Below are 12,420 nucleotides of genomic sequence, written 5' to 3'. Positions count from 1 at the left end.
CATGCCCAAGGAGAAAACCAAAGACTGCTCCCACTAAAGATGACACAGTGTGAGGTGGAGCAGAATCAACAGGATGGCTCTTCAGCGAAAACCAAATTCTTTAGCAAGAATGTGATGGAGGGCTGGTGAACACGACTTCAGATTACCTTTTCAACAAAAAGGTAAAATCAACAACCTTTCTTGATCACTCCCACAGGTGGAGATCGAACTAACAAGGCGGCAAGAGCAAGAAAGAGCAAAAGACAGGAGGAATCAAACTACAAATTCTTCTCTCTGTGAAATCTGCAAACTGAATGTTGTAATTTGGAGGTCCACCTTAATCCTCTATTTATAGCCTTTAAAGAGAGCATCTCCTAAGGATAATCCCTTATCTTATCTATAGATAAAGATCAGCCTTCCTAATCAAATTAGGAGATTCATGATCCAAATATTTATTTGGATCTGGACTCTCTGAGTGGATAGGGATGATCCCTTATCCTATCTACTGATCTAAGTCACGGAACCACCCTCTTTTAATTAATCTCATTAAGCCAGTTCGAATTTGACTTTAGGCCCATTAAGTCTATGTGGTCACTTAGCCTCATAACTATTGCCCAGTTGGTTATCCTTGTATGGTGTGGGACCTAAACATTGATGTACACATCAGCCACATGGGTTCAGCCCAACCTCTATTACAAGGCCTGGCCGAATTCACTGTAGGAGACAGTGAACCACTGAGTCCATCACCATGGGCTCTTAATGGGCCTAACATTTACACTAAATGGTCATTGGGTCAAGCCACCTTATAAAAATCCAAGGACTTTGGGCAGATGTAAGATTAACCCATCAGGAATTACCCTCAATGGTCTTATACTTAATCTCTCAGCCCATAATGATCAAACACTACCCGACAAGAGAGGACCTCTCCCTTGGCTGCAAGGTACAATGCTGCACTCTCTACTCACATAGATCCCGGGAATTAAAACCTTTTGCAAACATTTTGAAACCATAATATATATGTATATCTCTATATAAATATATTTTGCAAAACAAATTTCAACGATTAAAATCAATTGTCAGCAGTTTAGGTTTCCATCAGAGAGAGTGCATCCCCAATCATTCACTTTGTCTGACAAATGGGCTAATTCTGTCACTATGATCACCCACTCAGATGAATTCTCAGACCGTCCTAACATACCCAGGTTTTGACCCCCTCTAAGGATCTCACTGATTGACATATCAAAGATAGCCCACACTACATGTACCTTAGGTCTCACCCTGGCAGCTGAGACAAGCCACCCCAACCAACTTGGTGGCACATCAGTGTCAGCCTTGGCAAGATAAATCTCCCAAGATCTATCCAATGACTGTGAAGATTCTAAACTAACACGAGTCTCATATGTGTTCAGTTTAAGGGTATCACACAGAAACACACCATAATAACATCAATCAAATATGTACTTTATTCATTTACATTAAATGTCTTAATGTATATCATTCTTATTGGAGCTAAGGGCATACATTGTCTAACATGTGGATGCCCTCGAGATCGGTTTCAGCCAGTGCAAGGCTAGTGATCGAACAACCTTTACAGCCTTGCATCAGAAATATCTCCATACTTTTGTGCTATATTTCATGGAGATATTCCCAATTCAAGGCTATAATGGCTGTTAGAACGGGTTCTGCAATGACTGAATCTGGTTTCCCTCTCGTATCTCAGAAATGTTTTTGGTGATTTAGTCATGTTATTGATCACCTCCATCCCTCTTCAATCATACTTGTCATGCCATTAGCAAATGTAACTTGAGATTGTTGGGGCTTTACCTACAGCGGATTCACCAGTAAGATGACACTCTCAACATATCAATCGACTACACACCTATTTTTTCTTGCACCATCATTAGAAGAGTTTGGTTTGCCTCAAAGATTTCTCTATGGGTGGAAACTAATCTCCATTGGAATGTATAGGAGTATTGGTTACGACATTGGTTTCTTTTGGATAACCCATCAAACCAAGGTTTTTAAAACCAAATCAGATAAAGAATCGGTCAGGGGTTTGGTTCCCGAGTCGAATGGTTTGACCTTTTGAACCAAACAGGTGGTCCACTCTGATAAAAAGAAATAAAAAATAGCCAAACTGTTGGATAGTTTGAATGGTTCGACCGCCTGGATCAGTGGTTTACTGACCAAATCAACAGTTTTTTTTGCGAAATAACAGTTTTGGGGTAAAACATACCGGTTCCTGGTTTTTTTAGTTTGACCATCCAGTCCAGGCCAGTTTTGAAAACCATGCTTCAAACTCATCTTCCATGTCAACTACTGCAAAAGGGGGCCATACTCATGTAGCACATTTAGAAGGCAAGATGTAAAACAATGATGGAGAATGAATTGTTCCAACCATTATCAGTACTGATGTTTGCTTCTCATTCGCCAGGTCCAGTTTATATCTTCCATTCTTAATGTCTCACATCCAACTAAAAGTTATTTCCGCTTCTGAAAATTGGGAAAAGCCTCCACATTCTTCCCTAAACTCAACTTAATTTGATTCAAATGGGAATTTCTACTTTGCTAGGTCTGTGAAATTGCCATTAGGTGATCCATTGGAGATTGAAGCTCACTCTGTAGCATTCTCAGCTCTCAATTTTACTAAGGAATTAGGAGTTTCTTCTATTGTTCTCAAGGGTGATTCTCTTATTGTTATCAAGAATTTGTTGCCTTCTGATTTTTCTCCTCCTTCACGGATCAAACACACCATTGAAGATTGCAAATTCCTTATTTCTAAGATCCCTCAATAGGAATGGCAACGGGGCGGGTTTGGGGCGAGACATCCCCTTCCTGTAGTCAAGATACTTTGCCCCATCCCTACCCCGTCCCCAGTGGTAGGGCGGGTTTGGGGTGTGGCATCCACTCCGCGTTGGGGATGAGTAATCTCTGAATTTTCCCCGATCCAAGGCAACTTCTTGAAAATTATTTGTTTTGTGGACAATTTACACATAATATAGGAATTTGAGGGTATTTTTGGAATTGAATTATAATACTTTGGGGGTATTTCAGAAATGGAATTATGGGATTTTAGGATTTTAAGAAATTAGGGAAAACTTAGAGATATTTTAAATATCTATATTAAACCTAGAGATATTTTACTAATTTTACCTTTGGGTTCGGGTCGGGTTCAAGGAATTATATACAAAACCCATCCCCACCCCATCCTCGGCTCAGGGAAAAAATATTTTCCTTGTGGCCGTTTAGGGTCGGGGAAAACCTGCCTCATTCGGGTGGGGCGGGGCCCTGGTTTTACTGGAGAAATTGCCATCCCTATCCCTCACTGCTGGGTTCGTTGGGTTTATCGTGCTTTTAATTAGGCACCACACAAGCTTTATTCCATGACACAATGTTGATAGGCTTTGTTTGCCTTAAAAAAAGGGTTGCATGTAGGGCTGTAAATGGTATTTAGAAATTTGATTTCGAATTCGATATTGATATAATCAAATTGAATTTAGATAATTTGAATATCTATTTGGTTGAATTCGGATATCCTATTCATACCAAATAGTTAATCGAATTCGAATTCGGATATATAATTGGTTTAATTCTTATATATAATATATACAATATTTTATATAATTTATATATAATAATTAAGTTATATAAATAATTTATATATTTATATACTTTATATCACTAAAATATTTATTTTATATATTTATTAATCATCTAAAATAATTAATTAATCGAATTCGAATATCGAATTTTATAATCGAATTCGAATTTGGTTCTTACCTGATTCGATTATAATCGAATTCTGTGGCAAAGAAGGCACTCCCAGTCTCCCAGATTCTCTCTCTCTCTCTCTCGCATGGAGATTTCCGGCCACAGCTTTACTCTGAATCCGATCCCCAAGGCTAGGGTTTCGAGAGCTCGTTTTCTTCTATTGAGATGTCCTCAAGGTGTCCTCATTCGGAAACGTCAACGGCGGATTCTTTCCGGTGGACTCAGAGTATCTGTTTTCCGAGTATTGGCAACTGCCAACGCACCAATGGCCCTCGAACAGCCAGGAGGAAAGATGGTAATGGAGCTTGTCGGAGCTTTCAACGAGCTTACGGAGAGGATTAATGTGTTGTCCACCAGTTCCTCGCGTCTGCTATTCAAGACCCTCAAGCTCTCTATTCCTATCTTGCAGTCTTTTCCTTTTGCTCCAGATGGCCGCTCTCCGCTCTCTAAAGCACTGTCCGTTGCACTTGTTCTTGCTAATCTTCAGGTATCTGCTTGTGATTAATCTCACTTCTATTTTATTCGAGCAGTTTGAATAGGGTCGATTTAACCATGATTTCATTTATTGGTTCTTCATCTATGCTTAGTTCTTAGAGTTTTATTGGTTTCTATTTCTCCCGTACAAAATAGCACTTAGAATTCTAGTACAGCTTGTTTCTGTAGTGTTGATTTGTAGTTATCTAGATGGCCATTAAGAGGAATGCTATTGAATCCTGAATCCTTTGCTCCTTTCAATAGTAGATCAGCAGCTCACTGAGTATATGTAGAACGTAATTCCGGTTCTCAATTTGCAATTACTTCATGGGGATATGTCAGAATAACCTTTTAGAATCATTGATGCTTGCTCACTTTCTGTTCCAATCACAGCCATATATGTAAACTGGACAACAGAATCGGTTCTTGTTCAGTACTCTTCTTCTTTTTTTTTGATCTCTTTCTGTCCCATCTTCTTTTCCCGCACCGGATATGCCGGGAGACTTTTGAATCGACAATTTATTTCTGCGCACTATTGGGTAATGTATCTTTTCATATGGGTGTCCTTTTAGAGGAACCCAATCTTTCCGTAGATGAGGATCTGCCAATACTAAATGACTTCCAGGTGAGACTTAGGGAGCCATATAAAGAATAAGTGGAGCGCCATTTTTTGAGTTATAGAAAGGAATCTTGGGCTGATATGTAAAGGAATTAGTCAATGAAGTAAGTCTTCATATTTTATGTATGCAATTTAATATGCTGGTTAATGACATTCTATCCTTTTTCTTACCTTTTCTTGAGGAAGCTTTATCCAGTTTTAAAGGAAATGCTTGGGTTTTAAATCTTTGAGGACTTGTATGGATGGCTTCTTTCCTTAGTTTAATCAAGAAATCTGCCTCCTGGAGCTCTACTTGGTCTGTTGCTTTTATGTATGTACACCAAGTTATTTGTAAACTTCCTAAATTTTTGGTCTGGTCTGTTGTTTGCTTTGTCTCATAAAAGCTTCAGTGCTTGATCTCATAAAATCTTCTTTCCTTAGTTTAACCAAGAAATCTGCCTCCTGGAGCTCTATTTGGTCTGTTGTTTGCTTTGTCTCATAAAAGTTATTTGTAAAATCACTTGGTGTGCACTTTGCCGTTTATAGATTTTTTTAATAACCAAAATGTTGTTTGCAGATGGATGCAGAAGTTATTTCTGCTGGCATACTGAGAGAAGTTCTGGAAGTTGGAGCTATATCCATACATGAAATTAGAAATCAGATTGGTACTGGTACTGCTCATCTGTTGCATGAAAGCTTGCGGATAAGGGAAATCCCTTCAAAGGTGGAAATTTTAGATGAGGATAGTGCCAGCGCACTAAGGAAGTTCTGCTTAACTTACTATGATATTAGGGCTTTGATTTTAAACCTTGCTTTGAAGCTTGATATGATGAGACATCTAAATTACCTCCCAAGATATCAGCAACAGATGCTATCTCTTGAGGTTATGAAGATACATGCACCATTAGCTCATGCAGTAGGTGCCACCACTTTATCACTGGAACTAGAGGACCTTTCCTTCAGATACTTATTTCCATATTCATACCTTTATGTTGATACATGGTTGAGAAGCCATGAAACAGGAAGTAAGCCTCTGATAGATATGTACAAGGAACAGCTGCTTCAATCCTTAAAAACTGATCCTGTGTTAAAAGAAATGGTGGATGACATCTCAATCCGTGGTCGATATAAAAGCCGTTACAGCACTATGAAGAAACTTCTAAAGGATGGTCGCAAGCCAGAGGAAGTAAATGATGTTTTAGGTTTGCAGATCATTTTGAGTCCTAGATCTGGAGATAACAACTCAGAGATGGGCAAGAAAGCATGCTACAGGGCACGGGAAGTGGTGCAATCTTTGTGGAAGGAACTTCCTCATAGGACCAAAGATTACATTTCTAGGCCCAAAGCCAATGGGTATAGGAGTTTTCATATGGCAGTTGATGTTAGTGATAATGGCAAGAGTAGACCACTAATGGAAATACAGATACGCACCACCGAGATGGACATATTGGCTGCTGAAGGAACTGCATCTCATTCATTGTACAAAGGTGGCCTTACAGATCCTGAAGAGGTAAACTATCAATTTATTATGCAAATGAAATTTTGAGTTTCTCAATGTCTTTGTACATTAAGTTGCTTGTCTCTGTGGCAATTCTCAATCCTAGCAAATTAATCAACACTAAGGAAATATCGAATTTCTCAATTAGAAAACTCCTTACATGCATAGAAGATCTTAATTTTCCCTCATTGCATTCTAAAGATACATACTTTAGGTTGTTTTTGGTTGCAGTACAAATTTCATTTGAACTGGTTTAAATGCATGGGCGTGCTATAGGGTTGAGTGTAAATTCTGGCTTACTTTTGCTTCAAATTTGACTGTCTTGTTTGTTTGTGAGAAGTAAAATGAAGTGGCCTCCACTTTAAATGAAAGAGAATGGAGGCAGGAGGGTTATCTGTCTAAGAGTAAGGTAGGGTGCAAGATGATGTAGTCCCCACTTTATATAGAAAGAATCAAGGTAGGAGGCAGGTGGTGCAAATTTTGCATTGGTTTTTGGGATGTGAAATTTGCACTGCCAATGAGTGCAAAAGAATTATAAGTACAATTTTTTTTTTTGTATCAGGTAGGAATGCAAATCATAATTACAAACAAATAAAAACAACACTGAACTCGGTGCAAAATTTGCACCCGGTCGAGATTTGCATTGCATCCAAATGCAGCCTTATGAACTTATCTCATACTTTTGAGTTCTCACATGTCACTTAGTCTATCTGGATCTCTCATTTTGCTTACACAGGCATGCACTTTTTGTGGTTTCTTTTTGCTTCTTCAAAGGATGAGGCTTTGAACTTTTAAGTTGAAAAATTTTCTGATATAACAGCATTTGGCAAAGCCATAACAGTTTTTTTTATTATGTGTCTATGCTCAGGCAAAAAGGTTGAAGGCCATTATGTTGGCTGCAGCTGAACTTGCAGCATTCCGTCTCAGAGATCTGCCTTCTGCAAGTCACAAAGGTCTTGAAATTGACCAGAGAGACAGAATATTCCGCCTTCTTGATAAGAATGGAGATGGTAGGATTAGTATGGAAGAACTTAAAGAAGTGATGGAAGAGCTTGGAGCAGAAAGAGAGGATGCTGAGGAGATGATGCAGCTGCTTGATGCAAACAGTGATGGTTCCTTGAGCTCTGATGAATTTGATTTATTTCAGAAGCAGGTATGGCCATAAAAGACAATTATTGGATGATGGAAATGGTTTTCTTAAGGCCATCTTTTTTATTGTGGATGAAATGGAAAAGTGGGACAGTAAAGGGTCCCAGAATCTGCTAGTTTCCATGTTCAGCTGCTCAATGCTGAAAGTAATGCTGGAGTAATCCAAAATAGTGGATTATTTGTCATGTTTTATGCCCATTTGGTCGATCTGAAATGATCAAGTGGGACAGTAAGGGTCCCAGAATCTGCTAGTTTCCATGTTCAGCTGCTCAATGCTGAAAGTTGTGCTGGAGTAGTTCAAAATAGTAGATTATTCGTCATGCTTTATGCCCATTTGGTTGATTCTGAAATAATGATCAAGTGGGACGGTGGGGGGGGGGGGGGGGGGCGCATTTCCATCCTGCATCTCCACTTTCTGCCCTTTGATCAATCCTAAAAGAAATCTTAATTTCTTTGTTGGAATAGTGGGTTTCTATTGTTAATGTAATAATCTTCAGTAGCTTTATAATTCATGTGGTTGATCTAAATGATCATGCCATGCTCAATTATTAAATTTATTCATGATAGATGGAGAGAACACCATGTCTGAAGTTTATATTTGTAATGATCATTGATTCATGTCCCTGCTATGGACATGGTACATGTGTTCCTTGTTGGGACTACGTTAATGGCACCTATTGGAGGGGGTAAAATAAAAAAGCTTGCTATTAACTGATTATTTGGTCTGTGATAAATGGGCCCATCATTATAGATGGTCCTCCAATTGTGCCTTGGATCAATGAGCATAGAGACCAACTAAACTTGTGTTGAGCATGGAACCAATACATTTTCCTCTCAAGAATTAACGATACTGTCTTAGTTTTTTTTATCATTTTTAATTTCATGTAACCCTTGAGGTTCAATATACTTTTTGTGTTTCTTTAGGTCGAATTTCTGCGTAGTTTGGAGGACAGAGATGATCAGTACAGAAGCATGTTGGATGACAAGCTAAAAGTAACTGACAGTGGCAGCGTGATTCAGGTATACCATGACGAGCTTGGCAGTAAGATAGCTTAGTATCCATTTACAGGTAAACTACTACGTGTACAAAGGGATGCCCAATGTCTGGGAACACTGTATATATAATTCCTTGTATCTCATCAACCAATTCACACAATGAAATGTAAAGCTTTTAATCCAAAAAAAAAAAAAAAAATTCATGTAAACTTTGGTGAACTGCAATAACCTTTGCAGCTGTAGTGGATTTACTAGCTCTTTAGGGAATATCTTGCATGCTAATATAATTTATTACGTACGTTTGAAGAGGCATCATGAAGCAGTTAGTGTATAATACAATCTGAAATATTAAATTTATTTTTTTAATCTTTGAAACTATTTTTGCCAATTTTCAAGAACCATGAAAAGAATGGGTGTATTGTATACTAAACTATATCCACAATGAACATGAAACTGTGGACCTTGCTTTTACTTGTAGTGATCACTTCCTGTGCAACTGGCAGCACGCAAATAACATGATGCAATTTGATTAGATGCACAGCAGAAATTGATCCCTCTTGCCTGCCAGGCCGTAGAACGCTCCGGGGCAGGATTCTTTGCCACTTTGTCTAGCTTTTCTGAAGCTAGGACTAGCATAAGGTTCTTGTACCAGTCGGCGTAGTTTGGGCCCTTAAGCTTGTTGTCATCAAGAAGCTTTGCAAAAGATCCGTTTGCCATTTTCTGATAAAAGAGCAAACATTAGTCTACAACCTAATTTGATTCATGTTCATTTCATAGATATGGGTTTTAATCTACGATTCATTTCCAATTATTCATCTCTGAGATTTCCCTCATTCTTCAGTAATGGAGATTACGGATTGTCTTTGGAAATGTGAGAAATCACATAGGGTGCATGGAGCCAACTGTTTCAGCTGCATAACCCCACCACCTTTCTGTGAAGGATTATATCCACTCATCATATGAGTTTTCCCTTTGGCCTCTATCAAACAAGGTTCAGAGTCATTTTTAGGTAAACCTTTCTGTCCAGTGAGTACTTACCCATCATATGCGTGTACGCCAAGGTACCGTGAGAGAGTTCCCATTTTCTAGTGAAGCCCCTCCCACATCGGTCTATTACGCCCCTATCATCTTATGAAACATTCAGACAAACCGAACAGCAAATGGATAACCCATTTTCTAGTGCGTTTCCTCATTACTGAAGGACCCATCCTCATGCTAATGATGGAAGGCCTTTAGAGAGTTCATCATATGAATCTCCCTATCACGTGCACTCATATTAGTTGGAGGGAACAAAATTACGCACTAGTTTGATTTAGGTCAAACCAAAGTGGCTCTCACTGATTTTCATAAAGCCAGATTTTGGTGGGCCATAAATCGGCTAGTGTTCCGCACATGACATCTTGATGAGGTGTGGGGCCCACCACTGAGGGAAGTAATCCAATGACCAAAAAGGGACACCATGGCAATGATGCGTATTCATCCATGAAGTGCGCAAGAGCCACTGTCGAATGAGCATGGGCCAAGTATTTATGGCCCATGTACGCAGCACATCACACATCCATACATCTCATGCAGGGATAAATTGATCCAATCAATTAATTATCTGTAGGGCCCGTTGGAAGCCCGTTAAAATTCCATAATATTAACCATTAATATTATCTGGGTATATGGGCTGAATTAGGGTTACCCAGTTTGACCCACATAGCTTTATCCTTTAAAATGGGCTTTTGTAGTTTTAACTATTTAAAACTGGGCCTTTACAAACTAGGCCGAATTAACCATTTAATTAAATATCAATCCTTAGGCCCATTAGTGGGAAAATTAGGGCTGACTTTCAGCCTTGATTAAACCCCAGAATTGGTCCAAATAGTTTGAACCAATCTTGGTTCGAATGGGTCTAGGGTTTGATTTTAATTAAATTAATCCCAAGGTTCAGGGCAATACTGGAAATCTGGTCCAATTCAAAGATTCAATTAATCCCACACTGTATGTGCCTAGGGTCTCACCCCGGTAGCTGAGACAAGCCACCCCAACCGACTTGGTGGCACCACAGTGTCAGCCTTGTCAAGATAGGTCTCCCCAGACCGACCCAATGGCTGTGAACACTCTAAACTAACACGAGTCTCATTAAGTGTCCAGTTTAAGGGTTTTACACAGAAACATACCAAGGGAACATGAATCAAATATGCACTTTTATTCATTTACAATAAACTCATAAAGTACATCATTTTGATTGAAGCTAAGGGCATACAAAATTGTCTAACACGAACTACTATAGGCGGCGGCTGTAGGAAGGACGCAGCTAGAGAGAATTGCAGGGTGCAGACTTCTCTCCTCTGTGATCTCAGCTCTGAAGACATGACTTGAGTCTGTTGGATGTTGTGTCTAAAGGCTTCCGCCCCCTCTTCCTTTTATAAACTTAAAGGGATCAGCTCCTAATCCCATTAGGAGTTGCTAACCCAAATCATATCTGGATTAGAAGTCCCTTTAAGATAAGGGATAAACCTTATCTAATTAGGAAGTTTCCAAATCTAAATCTCATTTAGATCTTGGACTCTCTGAGTGGATAGGGTGTGGGCCCAATCCTATCAGCTGATCTTATCTCAGAATTCGCTCCTTAAAAACTAATCAAATTAGCCCAGTTCAAAATGGGCTTAAGGCCCATTTAAGGTTGTGTATTCATTAAGCCTTCCAAACTACTGCCCAATTAGGCTTCCTTGTATGGCGTGGGACCCAAACATTGATCTACACATCAGCCACATGGGTTCAGCCCAGCCTTTGTTACTAGGCCTGGCCGAATACACTGTTATGGACAGTGCACCCCCTGAAACCCATCAGATGGGCTCTATGGGCCCAACACTTACCCTAAGTGGTCCCTGGGCCAAGCCACCTTGTAACACCTAGGGACTGTGGGCAGATGCAAGATTATCCCATCAGGTATTATCCCCAATGGCCTTACACTTAACCTCTCAACCCATAATGATCATACACTGCCCGACAAGAGAGGACCTCTCCCTCGGCTACAAAGAACAGTGTTGTAGTCGCTCAAATATGGATCCCGGGAATTAAATCCTTTTTGCAAACATTTCAAAATCATAATGTATATACTTTTAATAAAATATATTTTTCAAAACAAAACTCAACGATTGAAATCGGCTGCCGGCAGTCTTGGTTTCCATCAGTGAGAGTGCATCCCCGATCATTACTTTTGACAAAGGGGCTGATCCTGTCACTATGATCACCCACTCAGATGAATTCTCAGACTGTCCCAACATACCCAGGTTTTGACCCCTGCTAAGGATCTCACTAATTGTTACATCAAAGACAGTCCAATCCAACACATAGTGCAGTATCATAATCGAGTCTATGGGTTGGGTGTAACTTTCTAGTTTTGCCCATCAATCTCCAAGGTCCAGGGCAATATTGGAAATCTAGTTCATTTCAAAGATTGAATTAATCCCACACTGTGTGTGCGTAGGGTCTCACCCTGGTAGCTAAGACAAGTCACCCCAACTGACTTGGTGGTACCACAGTGTCAGCCTTGTCAGGATAGGTCTCCCCAGACCGACCCACTAGCTGTGAACATTCTAAACTAACATGAGTCTCATTAAGTGTCCAGTTTAAGGGTATTACACAGAAACATACCAAGGGAACATGAATCAAATATGCACTTTTATTCATTTACAATAAACTCATAAAGTACATTTTGATTGAAGCTAAGGGCATACAAAATTTTCTAACAGCTCCCACTTGTCAATCGGTCTGCACATTTTCTGCTGACGGTACCTTCTGAATCAGGACGTCCCCTCTACCAACAATCTTCCTCAGTACATGGTGCTTCCTCTCGATGTGCTTCGACTTCGAGTTGGCTCGTGGCTCCTTAGCCTGAGCAATAGCTCCATTGTTGTCACCCAACAATAGGATGGGTGATGTGCTAGATGGAACTACTCCCAAC

General features: G+C 39.7%; 1 protein-coding gene across 1 annotated transcript; it reads left to right on the top strand.

Moving 5' to 3' along the window:
- Positions 1-3,718: 3,718 nt before the first annotated feature.
- CRSH (Ca2+-activated RelA/spot-like protein) lies at positions 3,719-8,780 on the top strand. The gene is made up of 4 exons (XM_088982398.1): positions 3,719-4,237; positions 5,400-6,332; positions 7,189-7,473; positions 8,394-8,780. Exons 1-4 carry the CDS (start codon positions 3,836-3,838, stop codon positions 8,523-8,525), a joined length of 1,752 nt encoding a protein of 583 aa, XP_088838524.1. The 5' UTR covers positions 3,719-3,835; the 3' UTR covers positions 8,526-8,780.
- Positions 8,781-12,420: the final 3,640 nt, after the last annotated feature.

This window comes from Nelumbo lutea, chromosome 4, assembly GCF_056320005.1.
Source record: "Nelumbo lutea isolate HS-2025 chromosome 4, American lotus-T2T, whole genome shotgun sequence".
NCBI classification, from domain to species: domain Eukaryota; kingdom Viridiplantae; phylum Streptophyta; class Magnoliopsida; order Proteales; family Nelumbonaceae; genus Nelumbo; species Nelumbo lutea.
Note: the sequence above shows the minus strand (reverse complement) of the source record. Positions and strands in the feature narration are given on the sequence as shown.